Below are 18231 nucleotides of genomic sequence, written 5' to 3' on the forward strand. Positions count from 1 at the left end.
AGCTCTATAATTATCTAAATTTCATCTATGTTGATATATATATATATAATTGTAAGTATACAACTGTAACCAATAATGAATTTGCCCCTTTCCTCGAATCGAATCGGTGCATATTATTGGCTCATCATTTTTAAAGTTAATATTATTATCGCTGAAACACTGAAATACTCTATTTTATTATATTTATTTATGTTGTTTAGAAACCTTTCGTACTGCATGAGACTTTGAAGTTTCTAACCCATTATAATTCGTATTCTGATGTGGATATGGAATCATGTACAGTTTCCACCGTGTACTTATCACGTGAAAGCCTCTTATTTTCTTCGTTTTCTCACAGTCAAAGCGCCTTCCTCAAGATGGGAAGATCTTTCTGAAACACAATTGGAACTTACAAGAACAATGGGAATCGAACTGAGGAGAATAGAAGCGCCATGCTTCCAACTCACTCACTCACCTCCAAGTTGTTGCTCACGGGTCAGTTTTATGCTCACATGGAAGTCAGTAGTTTTGCATTAATTTATCATCATTATTGCTAAAGGTCAAGCACCCCATATGGCAGCCTGAGCGGAAATCACATCTCCTCGCTGGACTTTATTAAAATAATGTAAATATTGAGTTAAAAAAATGGTGCTGTGAAAGTAACACAGCTGCTATAAAATCCATCCCGTGCGAGCTGAAATATGCAACTCCCTCCTTTTGCCTTTGCGTGGTTTCTTTCACTTCTCATACTTTGAATTTCATATTCATTTAATCAAAGAGAAAGGAAGGAAGAGCATCGCACTTGATTGAAGATGGGAAAGGGTGTAGCATTGTTCTTTATAGTTCTGATTTGCGCAGCAACCACCATGCCTGCTCTTGTCATGGCATCCGGTAGCTATGACTGTCCTCCTGGCGGAGGAACTCCTAGCGTCCCAAGCGGCGGAAGTAGCCCTGCAGGCGGATCGGGCGGAGGAAGTTCGTCATGTCCTTTAGATGCACTGAAACTAGGAGCCTGCGTTGATTTGTTGGGGGGTTTGGTTCACATAGGCATTGGAGACCCTGTTGTGAACCAGTGCTGTCCAGTGTTGGCAGGTGTTTTGGAGTTGGAGGCAGCGCTGTGCTTATGTACAACTATCCGCCTTAAACTACTCAACCTCAACGTCATCCTACCACTGGCTCTGGAGCTCTTTATTCAATGCGGCCTGACCCCTCCACCTGGATTCACATGCCCACCTCTCAATTAGGAAGGTATATTGCATGCCACGTCAACCCTTCACTCCAATATTTCATTCAATTAAAAGATTCATTTGCGTTGGCTTACTTCGATATAGTATGTTCACAGTGATTGTGGATGGCCCGCAGGTGAAATGGAGCGACAATAATCAGACTGATGTTCACGTATATTGTAGATTGAGCCACGCAATACAGAAGATTGTGCACGTCGGTCCGCCTAGATTTGTTTTTTCTGTTTTTCCAAAAACGAGGATCCACGATTTTCTGGGTTCTATGTGATTCAGCAGAGCACTGTATCAGATCAGAGCTTTGTCAATAATATTTCTCTCCTATCGTAACATTGCTTCTGCTTTGCGGTTAGATTATAATATATTTTAGGACGGGTTTTTTCTTTAATGAGCGAAATTGGTAACCGGGCGGGGATTCTCCAGGATCCCAACGCGGTCGCTGGCGCGGTACACTACAATGATGAATCGATTAATATGTTTGTCATTATTTCAATTTCAATCATTTCTATAGATGCCGTACTGTACAGCGTATAGTGCTTAGTTCCATTTGTCCTTTGATATTAAAAAAGAACATTAAATATAAAATAATTAATATACATCAAATGCAGGGTATGCTCTTATAAATTAAGATACAATTAAAGAAGGACCATATCATATGATCTATTATAACAGTGCCAGTCTGCCAGATATTTTAGTAAAATTTAGTAAATCCAAAAAGTGATTGACAAACTTTTTCAGTAAGGTAAAAAGTATAATAAATTCTTTATTTGACTACTGACCAGACTGCAGTATTTTTTAGTCACGACACCACCTTGGATTCACTTTGTTGCAGCCAGATTTGTCAACACATAATTCAAATCAACGGAACTTATTCATTACTTCGATATGTGTATTTGTATTTGAGTTTATTTTGAAAGAGGAAATTTAGAATTAGAATTTAATAATCAATAATTATTATATAAAAATTAGATTTTTATATAATAATTTAGAAATTAATTTTTAAAATTTTTTTATAATAATTTAGAAATTAATTTTTAAAATTTTTATATTATAATTTAAAAATTATTTTTTTAGTATCTAATTATGTTTTTTAATTAATTTTAAAATATATTTTGTTTAAATTTGGGATATTTTTAAGTTATAATATTAAATTATAGTATTTTAATAAAAATTATTTTCAAAATCTTAATTATATATAATTTGTAATTTAATTAGTTTGATAATTAATATTAATAATAGTAATATAAAACAAAGTTTAAATTTTTTTGGGAAATGTATTATGAAGTGTTTTTTATGCTTATCTATATTTATTTATCTATTTAATTTATATACCATTGTAATTATTTGTGAAGTTAACTCTTCAACTATTTTATTTTAAATAATGATTTATTGTAAGATCACAGTCAATGAAACAATCCACAAATCTCGTACTTGCAATCAAAACATTGAACACAATAGGGATATGGAAAAATGCAATCTTTATTTTAATTAATACTAAGAAACAAGACATGCCTCTATCTTGGTATACACAACTTCTCAATGCACAAGAAATCAAGAGAATAAAGCACAATTGTGGACCCTGGATGGATCAACTAGAAAAATCACAACTGTAGGGTTTTCATCTAGAGGATCAAATTGGAACTGGTCTCGCCAAGTTCTTGAAAAACCACAATAAGAAGACAAATTCTAGATGATCCAAATGCGTAGCTCATATCGCCTTTTATAGGTTGGATGGACTCTCTAGAAACCTTATTTTATTATTTTCCCTCGAAAACTAAAGGCAAATACCATGGAATGATACCATGGGAAAATACCACGATAAATACCATGGGCAGATTCCATCCATTTTCATCATATTGAGAAAGAGAATATTAGGAATCCTCCCGCCCAAAGATTTATTTCCCTGAAGGAAACCACTTTTGTTCACAACAAAAGCATTTGTACATTGATACAAGGGTCCCTTACAAACCAGTATGTTATCATGTCTCCATGCTAAATGATCTTGAAAGGATCCTTTGATACCTAGATCCCAGACAATCCTCCAACTAATCATGCCCTCAATAGATCCACTTGGATCCCAATGCCACCTAAGTCCTAGGACATGTGGGTTATTATACCGTCTCAATGTGACATGCTATGATATGCCCTTGGCTAAGAGTGTCCTCCTTAAAATCATCCCATCAATAGAGTACCAACTCATAATCTCTCGCCAATCCATGACGTGGGAAGGATGAATACCTGCACATGGAAAAAATCTACTATGTTGAAGTTGCTCAATGCCCCACTCACGTTGCTCCACCCAGTCGCCCAACATGATCCATTTGAAGAATTTTGCCCTGCTCTCCCCAATGTATAATGGTGGGTTGGTAATGTTGCAAGCCTTATCTATGTACTCCTGTAAAGGGATGCTCTGGAACTCCCAACAGTATTCCTCTTACTTCCTTGTGAGGGACGCGAGTCGTTCTTTAACAATAGACAACTTGTCCATTCATTCAACACTTAACCCTATGAGCTCTTCAATTTTCCTATTCTCATGTAATACAACGTCTCAACTATCCAAACTCTCTGCTTCAACATCATAAGATCTATCCTGAAATGCATGATCTTTTCTCGGAAGTCCTATACTAGGAATTATGGTGCCCTATTGAATGCCTTTTTATTTGTGATAGATCCAGCTTGAAACTTTGACCGACTCTCTAGAAATGGCTTATCATGCATACTATATTTTTCATGTTGACCCTCATGATCACGCTGATCATGTCGGTTTATTAATATTGGCTCCTCACTTAAGTCTCCCTCAAATTCCTCTTCCTGGCCTTTTCCATGTGTGGGGACAATATGGTGTTCACCCTCTCTAGTTGTCAAACATGGATGTACTGATGGATTGTTATACACACTTGATTGGTCATACTCTTCATCAACGTCCTCCTGGATATCTATGGACTCAGTTGTACACGAGTATACCAAATCATTAGGAGGAATCACCTCCTTCCTTTCCTTATGTAGTTTGTCAAGATGAATGATTATCATCGGCTTGTCATGCAAGTTTCTCTGAAAAACATTGTGTTGTTGCTCACCATCTGTACTTGACCGCTTGGATTCCTCATGGGTGCTCTCTTGAAAACCAATGAACCCAACTATGGATGAATCCCCATGATCTGGAGGAGTCTCCAACTGTTTTTCTCTTGTTTCCTCCATATCACCTAGACAAGAATGATTAAGTGCCCAAGATCAATTGCAGACAAAACATAGTCCTCTCCTTCTTAGTTCATTCTTGTTGAGGTTTTACTACCTTTGTTCTTTATTCCTCTATCAATCATTTTAAACTCCTTGTTAGTCAAAACCCTTTTAAGAAATTTCATGTTTTGCATGACCAACATCTCGATTAGATCATAGGCACTTGGTGCTACAATTAGCTCCTTTCTCCAAATGGTCAACAATTTGGATCTTAGTATCTTGTAGATGTCAACATGTCCTTCTAAAAACAAGGACATAATCTTTTGCATGCTTGTTTTGATACTGTCTGGATGAGCTGATGTAATGTCGGTGTAAAAGTTCTGGAACACCTGAAAGATCAAATCCTCACATTCCAAATTCAGCATGAACGTGCTAAAGCTCAACTCTACCGTGAGTTCTATGATTTTGTGCCACTTCTCAAAGGTAGGAAGCATGATGTTTTTCAACCCTTGAAGGGCTTCTACTATCAACTGCAATATCTCCTCAATGATATCATTATTGTAAGGTAGTAGTAGTGATGTTACAGCTATGATCCTGCTGAGACAAGAAGCCATTGTGAACTTGACCTTATCACAAGGATTTTCCCAAAGTTTGGGTTGTATCAACGCAAGCATGGATGGCTTGAGAGCCCAACTGAGTTTCTTCCATTCTGGCAACCCCAGCCTAGACAAACATGTGTCTAATTCCTCCAACTTATGAAGTTTTATGTTTGACATTGTTTGTTGTAATTCACAACCAAGTGTGAAGATATTATCCCCTCTAATTTGTCCTTCCTTCACTTCCCATGGGTGCTTTTGTTGCATAATGGCATAGACCATTTTTTAGAAAAGCCTGTTATTCTTATCTAAACTGGTATTGCTAAGAAAAGACTCATGTTTCTTTTATTTCATCCAGAATTTTATTGGTGTTTTCTAGGGAAATTCCCATCTCCCTTCATACCAAAGCAAGAAAATACTAACTCTTCAACAAAATTTGGTCCCAAGATAGTGTAGGTACAAACTTGATTGATAATAGATTAGTTAAAATTATTGTCCCGCCTTCTTTTCTCTCTCGTCCTCTTTTTTTAATACTAATATTATTATTATTATAGCCCTTATATCTTCATTGTTATACTATATAGCTGAGTGCATGGTTGAACAGCGGGGCTGCCGGCTTATTCGCGCCCCGCCCGGTTTCGATTCACTATCGTGAGCTGCTCTGCAGCCATTTGTATGATCGCAGTGATATATGTTATATGATGTATGATTGATGTGATGTTTATTAGCCTGGATACTTGTAATATATTGTACATATGGCCTAATAAATGCTTCTTCATGGGGCTAGCCACTGCCATTTTTTTTAAAAAACTATATAGCTAAATTTCTCACTTTCGTATGATTCTTTGTGATTACGAGACAGGTATATTAATCTTTCCAAACCATGAGTCGAATTAAAACTTGATTAAGAGGTCACCTAATTGTTGCACCTTTAGCTATAGTCCTTGGCATCACGACGAAGGAAGTTTGTCGTGCATGAATTTACGGTCTGTCAGCGTTAACAACAGTGCCTCCCATCCTCATTTTCCTCGTGACAAAACTGTAGAATGGCAACTGATCCCTTACAATTTCCCTTGACCTTATAATTCTATGCGTGGGTCGGGTGGAATGCGGCTCTTCCCTAAATCGTATCTGCGTCAGATTGGTGCCCTCAGTCGCCAGTATGACTTCCTTTCCTTGGTGTTGATAATGGCCACTCGCCACAACCCTTATATGGCTGCTTCACTCTTTGGAACTGATGTGTGATCTGTTGGCCTCCGCATGAACGATGTATCGTTGCTCGGTTCTCCACAGAGCTGAGGCAACACATTTCTTTATTCTTCCATAATTCGGGTGATTAATACTTTGAAAAAAAATAATGATCTTGCATTTGTGCTCTTCCTCCACGGGTGGTTCCTTATAATCCATATGGGCATGTAAGGATATGGCCTCTCGGCCCCTACTACTGCAATGGTGGCAACTCTACTCGTTGTAACTTGCCCATTGCTCAGTAGTAGGTGACCCAAGGCCCTTCTGCCTACATTCTTCGTCGCATGGATTCCTAGTCTATGACTCTATGACCCTTGCAATGCGAACAACCTGGCCTCGATCTCTGTGACATATAATGGCCTCGCAGCCCTCGCTCAACTGTAGATAAAATCATGCATAATCTATATGGAATCCGTCAATGCTCATAAAATGGTCGACCAATGAACTTTGTCCGTGGCCTTTACACACACCAGTTAATAATGGCTCTTTGACTTTGAGGGAAGGCCCTCCTGCAACTGACTCGGCTGCAAATACATACGGCTCCTTCACCCAGCGTGCGTATGGATCGGCACTCTATTACCATTCTCGGCCCTCTCTCAAATCATAATGCTAAGGTGGCGGTAACCCTGGACAATTATTGTGGCCTACAACTCCTACGACAAATTTGCATTAAAAATAAAATCGATTTACTAAAAAAACTTGGCACGCCGACCAAATGTGTAAGGCCTTCGTGAGCAAAGTGCGACGGGCGCCAGCGGACGATCGTGCATGGGCGCGGGCGAGAGCGCGGGCGGGCGCGCGGGCATGTTCAACCACGATGTGCGACGGGTGCGACACTTGTGCGGAGGAAATGCGACAATCTTACGACACTATGCGACATAAAATGCGACGATAAGGAAAAACACTTAATTCGACTAAGTGTTGAGCATATACATATATGCGATGGTTAAAAGAAGTAAAGCCGACTTGTAAATGGTTACTTGTGGGCGTATGTGCTAACTTATGGGGTCGGCCATGGGGCTGCACACCCCCTTAAAACATACGTTGAGTATGGTATATATAAGTGAGGTTTGAGACTCATTTGTCAACACAACGAATTGGATCATCACTTCTACGCACTAGCAAGGGGTAAAACTGCGCAAGGGGTAAGAGGAGCTGCGCATAGCTCATGCGCTCTACCTAAGTGCGGTTTTGGTGAATTCTTGTGCCGGGTGAGGTGAAGGCAAGCGTGTCGGGGTTCAGTTTGGATGCGGATTTGTGCAGGACTTGGTAGAGAGGTATAAGTGGCTCGGGTGAGCACTTCTCTTTGTGCAAGGGTGCACATGATTGTAAAGGGCTGTTCTATGCCTTGGTTGTAAAATATTCTAAGTATAGACTTGGAGTTTTACCAAGTATACTTGATAATTGTATTATTGAAAAACTGATATAATATATTGTCGAGCAGACTTGTTCGGGAGTTGCCCTCCCCTTTATACTTGTTGCAATTGTTGTTCTCGGTTTAATTGCATGATGATAATGAATGCGTATGGGCTTCATTAAGTATAAAGGATAATTGCTTTTACTTAGTTGCGAAACACAAGCTAAGTATGTTAATGTGAAAGTAGGCGTAGTCCACGAATGTTAGTATTGGTGAAAAGAACGCGTTCGGTGGTGCCGCACCTCGCTATAAGCAGTTGGAAGACTACCGTAGGTGTAGGGGCGTGACAGTTTGTATCAAAGCAGGTCTGAAGACTTGGAGAAGTCTTGCAGGAAGCTGAAGCAAGTGTGCATACACTTGAAAGTTGGTGACGGATACTTGCAGGTGAAGGAAACCATTTCACACGAAGTAGAACAAGGGTTGGTTTAGGTTGCAGGTGACTTGGTAAAGATGTCTATCTGGCAGAGATTGGGTTTTGCAACCTTTGAAGAGTTTGAAGGAAGTCTACTTGAAGAGTCAGAGAAAATAAGACAAGGATTTGCGGAATATGGCAAAAGGTTGTTTGAAATAAGGAGTGCTCTTCATGCCTTGGCTAAAGAAGGGGTTTCTGACTAGAATGAGGAGGAAGCCTCTTAACTTGCAAAGGAAATGGACTTGCTTGAAGTAGAATTCAAGGAACTAGAGATAAGACATGAATTGAATCAGAAGAAGTGGGATTGCCTAGCTCTTGAGGTAAGGCATCTCAAGGCCTTGAAGAAGAAGGTTGAGTTTGATGGAAAGAATGAAGATGCTTCTCTAGGGATGATGCAGATACTTGGTGCTTCTGCTACTACGGAAGTGGCCTCTAGAAGGGATCCTGAAAGGAACAAGTTGGAGTATGTTCGAATGAAGGTTGGAGGTGTTGATGTGCTCACTATGGTGGATAGTGGGGCTTCTCACAACTTCGTGGGCGAAGATACTGCGAGAAGAATTGGGATGAAATTTGTACCGGCTATTAGCGCTTGAAATTTCACCTTAGGCTGAGAAAGGTAAACTTCAAGGCAACATCAAACCACTTAGCCTCGTAGCTAGCCCTACAGGGCAGGAGAGGGCTCTCTCCGGTCTATCTCGGCAAAGATCTTCAACGGGCAGAGATAACCAATAAAGAACACTGATTTTAGGCTAGTAAACTGATAAAAAGGTTTGATTTGCGATTTTTAGGGTTTCGGTGGAAAGTTGGGGAAAGGCAATTTTGGGTGCGGGGATCGGACACAGTTTTTGCAGGGGATTCTTTGGGGCAAGGTAGGAGACTGTACTGATGCCTTTGAATTAAGTGAATGGATAGAAATGACCGGTGAGGAGCTAAAGAGAGCAAGAAACCTTCAAGGGTTCTCTTTAGACAGATGAAAACATAAATATTAAGCAAACTTAAAAGCAGAGCATGGCAATCATGAATTCTACTTTAACACTTCATTTGCTTAATTTGCAGAAGGAAAAGTAAGAAGATGAATCACATAACAAACTTACAAGTACAAAGAGAAACACACCATCAATACATGTAACCACAGGAATCCCAAAAAGGACTGCAAAACCCTGGTCTTTCTTCCTTTGCCAAAATTGCAGAGATACAATGAGTAATACAATAGAAGCTTTCTCCCTCAAGAGTCCAACCTCCAACCTCTGAAAATGACTAAGAAAATACATAATATAGGCAAGCTAACACCTTTCCTTGCCTCTAGGGGTCGAGCTCATCCTTCTAGGAGCTGTTTCAACCATTTCTAAACTGAGCACTAAAATCTAGGCAGTCAAAACAACTTGCCTCTATAAGCTAGGAAACCAATTTATTCATTAAATGTTTGCTATTTCATGAATGAATCTTCTAGAATAGGTAAATAAGTGTCATGTCAACATGAAAATACATTAATTACATCAAAGAGGGTGAAAAATCCCATCACAAGTCAAAACTGGTCAAAGCTGGGCGAATTCCTGAGCTGTAGATGAAAAATTGGCAAACTTTCCCAACAGGTCGCGCCCTGATCCTGAACAGGTCACGCGCCGTTGGAGCTGCTTTTGAAGCACTTCCAGGTGTCCAAATGAAGCAAAAGTGGGCTTGTTGGAAAGGTCTAGATGTCTACTTTCCAACCCAAGTGGAATTTTTGAATTTGGTGGCCATTTGCCCCTCCAAAATTGCAATCTCCCAAGACTGCTTCCTGTGTGTCAAAAAGGTGGCAGAAAGTCATTTTTTGCTTGTTTTTTGACCTTCTGGAGGCTCAAAATTTGATGAAATCTCTTGGTAATTGCTGAGCAGGTGTATCTTTGCATGAAAAATCCAAAAATGCTGAGTTTTCCCAAAATGGAGTTGCCCATCGAATAGGTCGCGCGCGGCGCGCGACCTGTTGGGGAGGAAAACCTGTGTTTGGCACAAAAAATTCACAATTGACAAAATTTTCTCCAAATTTCTTGAAATTTGGGCTGGGAGTCCCCAATCAAGTACCATGCTCAGTCAAAGAGGCTTTGGCCAAAATTTGGAGTGGATCGGGCCTTTTCCGTCATTTTAGTGCCTTGGCCAACCTCCTTGGATCTGGCGATTGTAATTTTGACATTTCTCTAAAACCATGACACCTGTGCAAAAAGTGAAGGAGGTTTTTCTTCCCTGGCCTGTTGTGGACAAAAACCTCTCTCAGTTTTCCAAAATTCATCTTTTATTGCTCTGAAATGGCTTTTGAGTGAAACTTATCCCGATGTGTGGAACAAGGGATTTTGTCGAAATGAAGCGAAATGAAGCGGATAAGAGGCTTCTAAATTCTTGGGGAAATTTTTGGAAGTAGGGAGGGATGTTATGAAGCAGGGGAAAGTGGAATCACAGAGATCGAGTGAGGGGAAGGAGTCCTAAAGGGCAAAACACAGGCCCAACCTAGAAAATTGCCAAGTTGTAGCAAGAAACTAGGGTTTGTGCGAAAATGAGGAATTTGGCGGATCTAAGGGATGGGAAGCATTTGATAAGGTACTTTAAGGGATGGGAAGCATTTGATAAGTTCTTGAAAAACCACAATAAGAAGACAAATTCTAGATGATCCAAATGCGTAGCTCATATCGCCTTTTATAGGTTGGATGGACTCTCTAGAAACCTTATTTTATTATTTTCCCTCGAAAACTAAAGGCAAATACCATGGAATGATACCATGGGAAAATACCACGATAAATACCATGGGCAGATTCCATCCATTTTCATCATATTGAGAAAGAGAATATTAGGAATCCTCCCGCCCAAAGATTTCTTTCCCTGAAGGAAACCACTTTTGTTCACAACAAAAGCATTTGTACATTGATACAAGGGTCCCTTACAAACCAGTATGTTATCATGTCTCCATGCTAAATGATATTGAATGGATCCTTTGATACGTAGATCCCAGAAAATCCTCCAAATAATCATGCCCTCAATAGATCCACTTGGATCCCAATGCCACCTAAGTCCTAGGACATGTGGGTTATTATACCGTCTCAATGTGACATGCTATGATATGCCCTTGGTTAAGAGTGTCCATCTTAAAAACATCCCATCAATAGAGTACCAACTCATAATCTCTCGCCAATCCATGACATGGGAAGGATGAATACTTGCACATGGAAAAAATCTACTATGTTGAAGTTGCTCGATGCCCCATTCATGTTGCTCCACCCAATCGCCCAATATGATCCATTTGAAGAATTCTACCCTGCTCTCCCCAATGTATAATGGTGGGTTGGTAATGTTGCAAGCCTTATCTATGTACTCCTGTAAAGGGATGCTCTGGAACTCCCAACAGTATTCCTCTCGCTTCCTTGTGAGGGACTTGAGTCATTCTTCAACAATAGACAACTTGGCCATTGATTCAACACTTAACCCTATGAGCTCTTCAATTTTCCTATTCTCATGTAATACAGTCTCTCAGACTATATAAAATCTCTGCTTCAACATCATAAGATCTATCCTAAAATGCATGATCTTTTCTTGGAAGTCCTACCCTAGAAATTATGGTGCCCTGTTGAATGCCTCTTTATTTGTGATAGATCTAGCTTGAAAATTTGACTGACTCTCTAGAAATGGCTTATCATGCGTACTATATTTTTCATGTTGACCCTCATGATCATGCTTATCATGTTGGTTTATTAATATTGGATCCTCACTTAAGTCTCCGTCAAATTCCTCTTCTTGGCCTTTTCCACGTGTGGGGACAATATGGTGTTCACCCTCTCTGGTTGTCAAACATGGATGTATTGGTGGATTGTTATACATACTTGATTGGTCATACTCTTCATCAACGTCCTCCTGGATATCTATGGACTCAGTTGTACAAGAGTATACCAAATCGTTAGGAGGAATTACCTCCTTCCTTTCCTCATGTAGTTTGTCAAGATGAATGATTATCATTAGCTTTTCATGACGGTTTCTCTGAAAAACATTGTGTTGTAGCTCACCATCTGTACTTGACTGCTTGGATCCCTCATGGGTGCTCTCTTGAAAACCAATGAACCCAACTATGGATGAATCCCCATGAACTGGAGGAGTCTCCAACTGTTTTTCTCTTGTTTCCTCCATATCATCTAGACATGAATGGTTAAGTGCCCAAGATCCCTTGCAGAGAAAACAAAGTCCTCTCCTTCTTAGTTCATTCTTGTTGCAAGTCTTACTACCTTTGTTCTTTCTTCCTCTATCAATCATTTTAAACTCCTCAGTCAACACCCTTTTAAGAAATTTCATGTTTTGCATGACCAACTTGTCGATTAGATCATAGGCACTTGGTGCTACAATTAGCTCCTTTCTCCAATGGTCAACAATTTGGATCTTAGTATCTTGTAGATGTCAACATGTCCTTCTAAAAACAAGGACATAATCTTTTGCATGCTTGTTTTGATATTGTTTGGATGAGCTAATGTAATGTCGGTGCAAAAGTTCTAGAACACCTGAAAGATCAAATCCTCACATTCCAAATTCAGCATGAACGTGCTAAAGCTCAACTCTACCATGAGTTCTAAGATTTTGTGCCACTTCTCAAAGGTAGGAAGCATGATGTTTTTCAACCCTCGAAGGGCTTCTACTATAGACTGCAATATCTCCCCAATGATATCATTATTGTAAGGCAGTAGTAGTGATGTTACCGCTATGATCCTATTGAGACAAGAAGCCACTGTGAACTTGACCTTCTCACAAGGATTTTCCCAAAGTTAGGGTTGTATCAATGCAAGCATGGATGGCTTGAGAGCCCAAGTGAGTTTCTTCCATTCTAGCAACCCCATCCTGGACAAACATGTGTCTAATTCCTCCAACTTATGAAGGTTTATGTTTGACATTGTTTGTTGCAATTCACAACCAAGTGTGAAGATATTATCCCGTCTAATGTGTCCTTCCTTCACTTCCCATGGGTGCTTTTGTTGCATAATGGCATAAACCATTTTTTGAGAAAGGCGTGTTATTCTAATCTAAACTAGTATTGCTAAGAAAAGGCTCATGTTTCTTTTATTTCATCCAAAATTTTATGTGTGTTTTCTAGGGAAGGTCCCATCTCCCTTCATACCAAAGCAGGAAAATACTAACTCTTCAACAAATTTGGTCTCATTAGTTAAAATTATTCTCCCACCTTCTTTTCTCTCTCCTTTTTTTTTTAATACTAATATTATTATTATTATAGCCCTTATATCTTCATTGTTATACTATATAGCTAAATTTCTCCCTTACATATGATTCTTTGTGATTACGACACAGGTATATTAATCTTTCCAAACCATGAGTCGAATTAAAACTTGATTAAGAGGTCACCTAATTATTGCACCTTTAGCTATAGTCCTTGGCATCACGACGAAGGAAGTATGTCGTGCATGAATTTATGGTCTGTCAGTGCTAACAACAGTGCTTCCCATCCTCATTTTCCTCGTGACAAAACTGTAGTATGGCAACTGATCCCTTATAATTACCCTCCACCTTATAATTCCATGCGTTGGTCGGGTGGAATGCGGCTCTTCCCTAAATCGTATCTACGTCAGATTGGTTCCCTCAGTCTCCAGTATGACTTCCTTTCCTTGGTGTTGATAATGGCCACTCGACACAACCCCTATATGGCTGCTTCACCCTTTCGAACTGGTGTGATCTGTTGGCCTCCGTATGAACGATGTATCGTTGCTCGGTTCTCCACAGAGCTGAGGCAACACATTTCTTTATTCTTCCATAATTCGGGTGATGAATACTTTAAAATAAATAATGATCTTGCGATTTGTGCTCTTCCTCCACGGGTGGTTCCTTATAATCCATATGGGCATGTAAGGATATGGCCTCTCGACCCCTACTACTGCAATGGTGGCAACTCTACTCGTTGTAACTTGCCCATTGCTCAGTAGTTGGTGACCTGTTGTGGTCATCAACAACCCCCCTCTTTGTTTGGTATTAGCAATAACACCAAGCAAATGGGGACCCTTAACAAAAAATCCAAAAAAAACATTTTATCAGAATTTTTGTATTTTAACTCCCTAAAGCTGTATCGCATCGCGAGAAGAAAGTGAAACGTTTTCCTATGCGCATAATAAGCTGCGAAGAAGCGACGCGAAATTCATCGCATCGCATATATTGTGAAGTGCTCTTAAATGAAAAACTTAAGGAATCGCCGACGGCCGATATGCAACGTCGCATATCGCAACATCGCGTAAGCAGGACACAATGATTGGATGACTAAGCGCATTTTTCGATTCGCGATCTGCGATATTGCGATCTGCGATATTGCGATCTGCGATGTTGCGATCTGCGATGAATGCGACCATCAATTCCTGCGATGACACATCCTGACGACGCAATCCTCGATACTGCGATGCGAGTCGCAGAAATCACTCATCGCAAAATTTCCTCGACACAGTGTTCAAGGAAAGCTATCTGTAGACCAAAATTGGACGCGCGCCTTAAAAGAAATTAATGATTGTACGCCAAAGTATCCAAGAAGGATTATGTTGTGTTTTTCGAAGAGTCAGTTCATTATGAGTGTCATGATTATGCATTCATTAGAGATTAAAGCTTTCATGTCAATCTTTTCGTCATCACTCTTTTCCTTTGTGTAAACTGTAAGACAGCAACTAACATAAAGCAATGTGCAGGAAACATCTAAGGAAAAGGGGAAAGCGTCAATACTCGGAGAACAGAGAAGAGATGCCTTCGCAAACGGATGCCGCATGCAGCAGGATCGCGGATTCCAGAGTATCACTCAACAGATACTGATGTTAATAGGCCATCCAAAACTCAGAGTCAAAGGCGCACAAAAGTAGCATGTTTACAAAAGATCCTGAAGCTTAGACTGGGTAAAGCAAAAAGAAAAACGCTAAAGAGGGAAAACGCACCAGAAAAGCCTGGAACAAAGAACGGAAGCAGTTTTCAATACAGAAAGTTGTTCAGAGAGCAAAGTCCCTAACTTATTCAGTTATTCGCAAGGCCGGAAACCGAAATAGCAACAGCACAATCAGTTTGAGAGAAATTTGGGTTATTACCAAGTATACACACAGTGAATACACCAAGCCAGAGGAAGATTTTCGAAAATATCTTCTAGTTTGCTAGAAAGCAGTGCCAGCTCTTGTTATTTCTATTTTCATAGCTCAAACGAAAGGAGAAGACGACCAGCCGACTCTTCCCAGGTGAATGTTGCATTGCTTACAGCACTGAGGAGCAAATACAGAAACGGTTAGAAATTAGATTCAATTTTTAGAAATAAATTTGCTTTAGTAGAAGGGCGGTCATTTGAAACCGTGTCCTAACTTTATGTAATTAAGATTAATTAGTTAGCAGTATTTAAAACCTTCTCAGGCATTTGGAGAAGGGTCCGGAAATTTGTCAAAAAACTTGTCCTCGGAACATGCACTTTTGTACCCTCGGAGGGGGTTTTTGATGAATGGATGGATCGAGATTTATCAATGTTTGCATTTAATGTCTGCTACTGATGTTGCACTTTTGTACTCTTAGTAGATGTTAGAACAAGTAGAGATAAATCGTTATTGCTTGAAGCTTATGAGTGGAACCAGTCATAAATGGTACTTTTATCTCTTGACCAATTTCTGCTTATATTCTTAAAGTGATATGCAGTTTTCAGTTGTTTATATGTTAATGCATGAATGTGTGGGTTACCATTTGGCACTTCTGTACGGTGGAGTCATTTATTTGTGTTTGATATATGAATAACTTATTATGCGACATGCTGTTCACAACTGTTTTGCTTAACTTTTTATGCAGAGTGGTTTATCTTAATTGATTTCTATTCTTATGATAGCTGAATGATCTTTATTACCAGTTATTGTTCGAAATCTCTTTAGATCGCATAATAGAAGAAATACACGCCGGGTTAGCATAGATTAGATGTGTTGTTTCTCATTAGATTATAATAGCATAGAGTTAGTTTAGAAGTTTGAGTTAAATTAGCTTTAAATACTCCTAGATCAGCATCATCCAACTCTACACACACACACACCCCTTAGATTGGGAAACTGGTCCCATTATCCCCAGTCGGACCCGCTATACCAAACGGATAAGGAGCTTCCAACCAAGGTCCGGACCGGGTGGGTATCCCCCTTGTTGTCGACCTGATTTTTGGGGCTTCAACATATTTGGCGCTAGAAGGAGGGCCCGAACTATGAATGGCACCTAAATCAAAATCTAAATACCGTTCTGAGAGTAAATCGCCCTCATCAACTCCCCCGACTTCCCCAGTACGTTTAAATCCAGAATCAGAAGTCGCTCGAGTATCAACCGCTGCTACATACCCTAATATTTCAGACCAATTTACCATTGAACCCCCTGAAGTTCAAACTCTGATTCGCAAACTCCAGGGATTTTCTATTTTTACTTAGAGGTCTGATAAATCTCAAAGCAGCGTGACTTTGCCGTACAATCCTGCTCATCCCCTTACCGGATTAAAGAGTGAAAATTTTGGCATCCATCCAACTGAATTCCCTCTCCCCACCAGGAAAAGAGCAAGGAAAACACCACCAGAGTCTGACAGTGAGACTCTTTCATCTACGTCGTCCATTTCAACTCCCTCACCGCGAAGTCAACCACCCACATCTTCATTCCAAACCACTCATCCATCTTCCACAACCCCTCCTCTTCAATCATCAAAGATCATAATATCTTCATCTTCCCAGCATCAGGGATCATCCTCTGCACTTTCATTTACTAGCAGCTCAACGATGGCCCAGTCTCCATGGAACAATCCTGGGGCAGTTTTAATGCCTCCACCCCCGAGCCCAATACCGGCCCATCCTGAGAATTGGCTACCCAAATTCAATCCAGAAGCAGGCATGCTAGCTGAAGAGCATATTAATAATTTCATGCTTTCTGTTAATCTCAACGGAGTTACCAACGAGGATGCTGTCGTCCGACTTTTTCCCTATACAATGCAAGGAACAGCCGGGTCATGGTACTTTTCATTACCTTCCGGGTCTATCACAAGTTGGGACATTTTTCAAAGTCAATTCCTTACCAAGTTTGGTGATGACAGATCAACGACGACGTTGATCAATGACCTATCCAAGCTTAAAGCCGAGGCTAGAGAACCCCTCAAAGATTTCAATTTACGGTTCAATAAAATCCTCAACAAAATTCCCGCTGCTTCCCAGCCCAGCGAAGAAGTGAGATGTGAATGATATATTACGGCCTTACCATCAAACTTGGCAATCTTCGTGGATAGGGCAAATAAGACAACCTTAGTTGAAAACTTGACAGAGGCGATAGCAGTAGAGAAACGCGTAGTAGCCCTGGAAAAAAGATCTGCGATAAAGGAACGCAAATCTAAGAAAGTCTCCTTCAAGGAAGACCCCAAGAAGAAACAAACGAAAGATCCTTTTGATTTGGAAGGATTACAAAAAGTGTTAAAAACCATGTCCAATGAGATGATTGACATAAAAAAACAAGTAGCAGAAACTTCTTCAAAAAAGCCCTACAAAGCTTTTAAAAGAAATCCTTCAATGGATGTGAAACCACCCAACGCTATCTCAAACGTCGAATCTGAAGAAGTGGAAGAAGAAGAGAATACCATTGAAGGGCAGACCGATGACGAAGAAGTTGTGGAACTACAAGGAATGTGGGATTTCATCCTCCCGCAAGAAGAAGATCAAGAAGCATTTCCGGTTAGCACACGAAGCAAAAATCAACTTGATCCTCCCCAAACTACCCCTAAGCAGAAGGGCGCAAGCCCTGCAGCAAAAGATAAAGTCGTAACAAAGAAAACGACCGCTAAAGCGACTCAATCTAGCCCAGTCCAATCAGATCAAACACCTCCATCAAGAACACTGATTGTGTCGGATGAAATGGAGTACAATATTATTGATGACATGAAAAAGACTAGGGCTAATATCACTCTTTATGAGTTGAGCAAATTGAAACATCAACAGAAGATAATGATGAAAGAATTACATGCCATGCCTACTACATCTTTGCCTACAGTTGTAGCTTCCCACAACATGGGAAGACCTCCAACCAACACGATCAATAAGGTTGACCCAAATGACATCGCCTTGATTGGAGGAAGATCGAGGTCTCACACTCCCCCTTTTCTTCTCACTTATGAAATTTTCAATAAAAACGTGCACA

The 18231-nt window shown here is 40.0% G+C and overlaps 1 protein-coding gene across 1 annotated transcript; it reads left to right on the forward strand.

Annotated features, from left to right (window-relative positions):
• The first annotated feature begins 791 nt into the window (after nt 1–791).
• LOC149196864 (36.4 kDa proline-rich protein-like) lies at nt 792–1223 on the forward strand. Its single transcript, XM_089408469.1, has one exon. The coding sequence runs from the start codon at nt 792–794 to the stop codon at nt 1221–1223; it is 432 nt and encodes a 143-aa protein (XP_089264595.1).
• Nucleotides 1224–18231: the final 17008 nt, after the last annotated feature.

Source organism: Pinus tabuliformis, chromosome 2_2, assembly GCF_031772625.1.
Source record: "Pinus tabuliformis cultivar Carrire ecotype Pingquan chromosome 2_2, CPIR1, whole genome shotgun sequence".
NCBI classification, from domain to species: Eukaryota; Viridiplantae; Streptophyta; class Pinopsida; order Pinales; family Pinaceae; genus Pinus; species Pinus tabuliformis.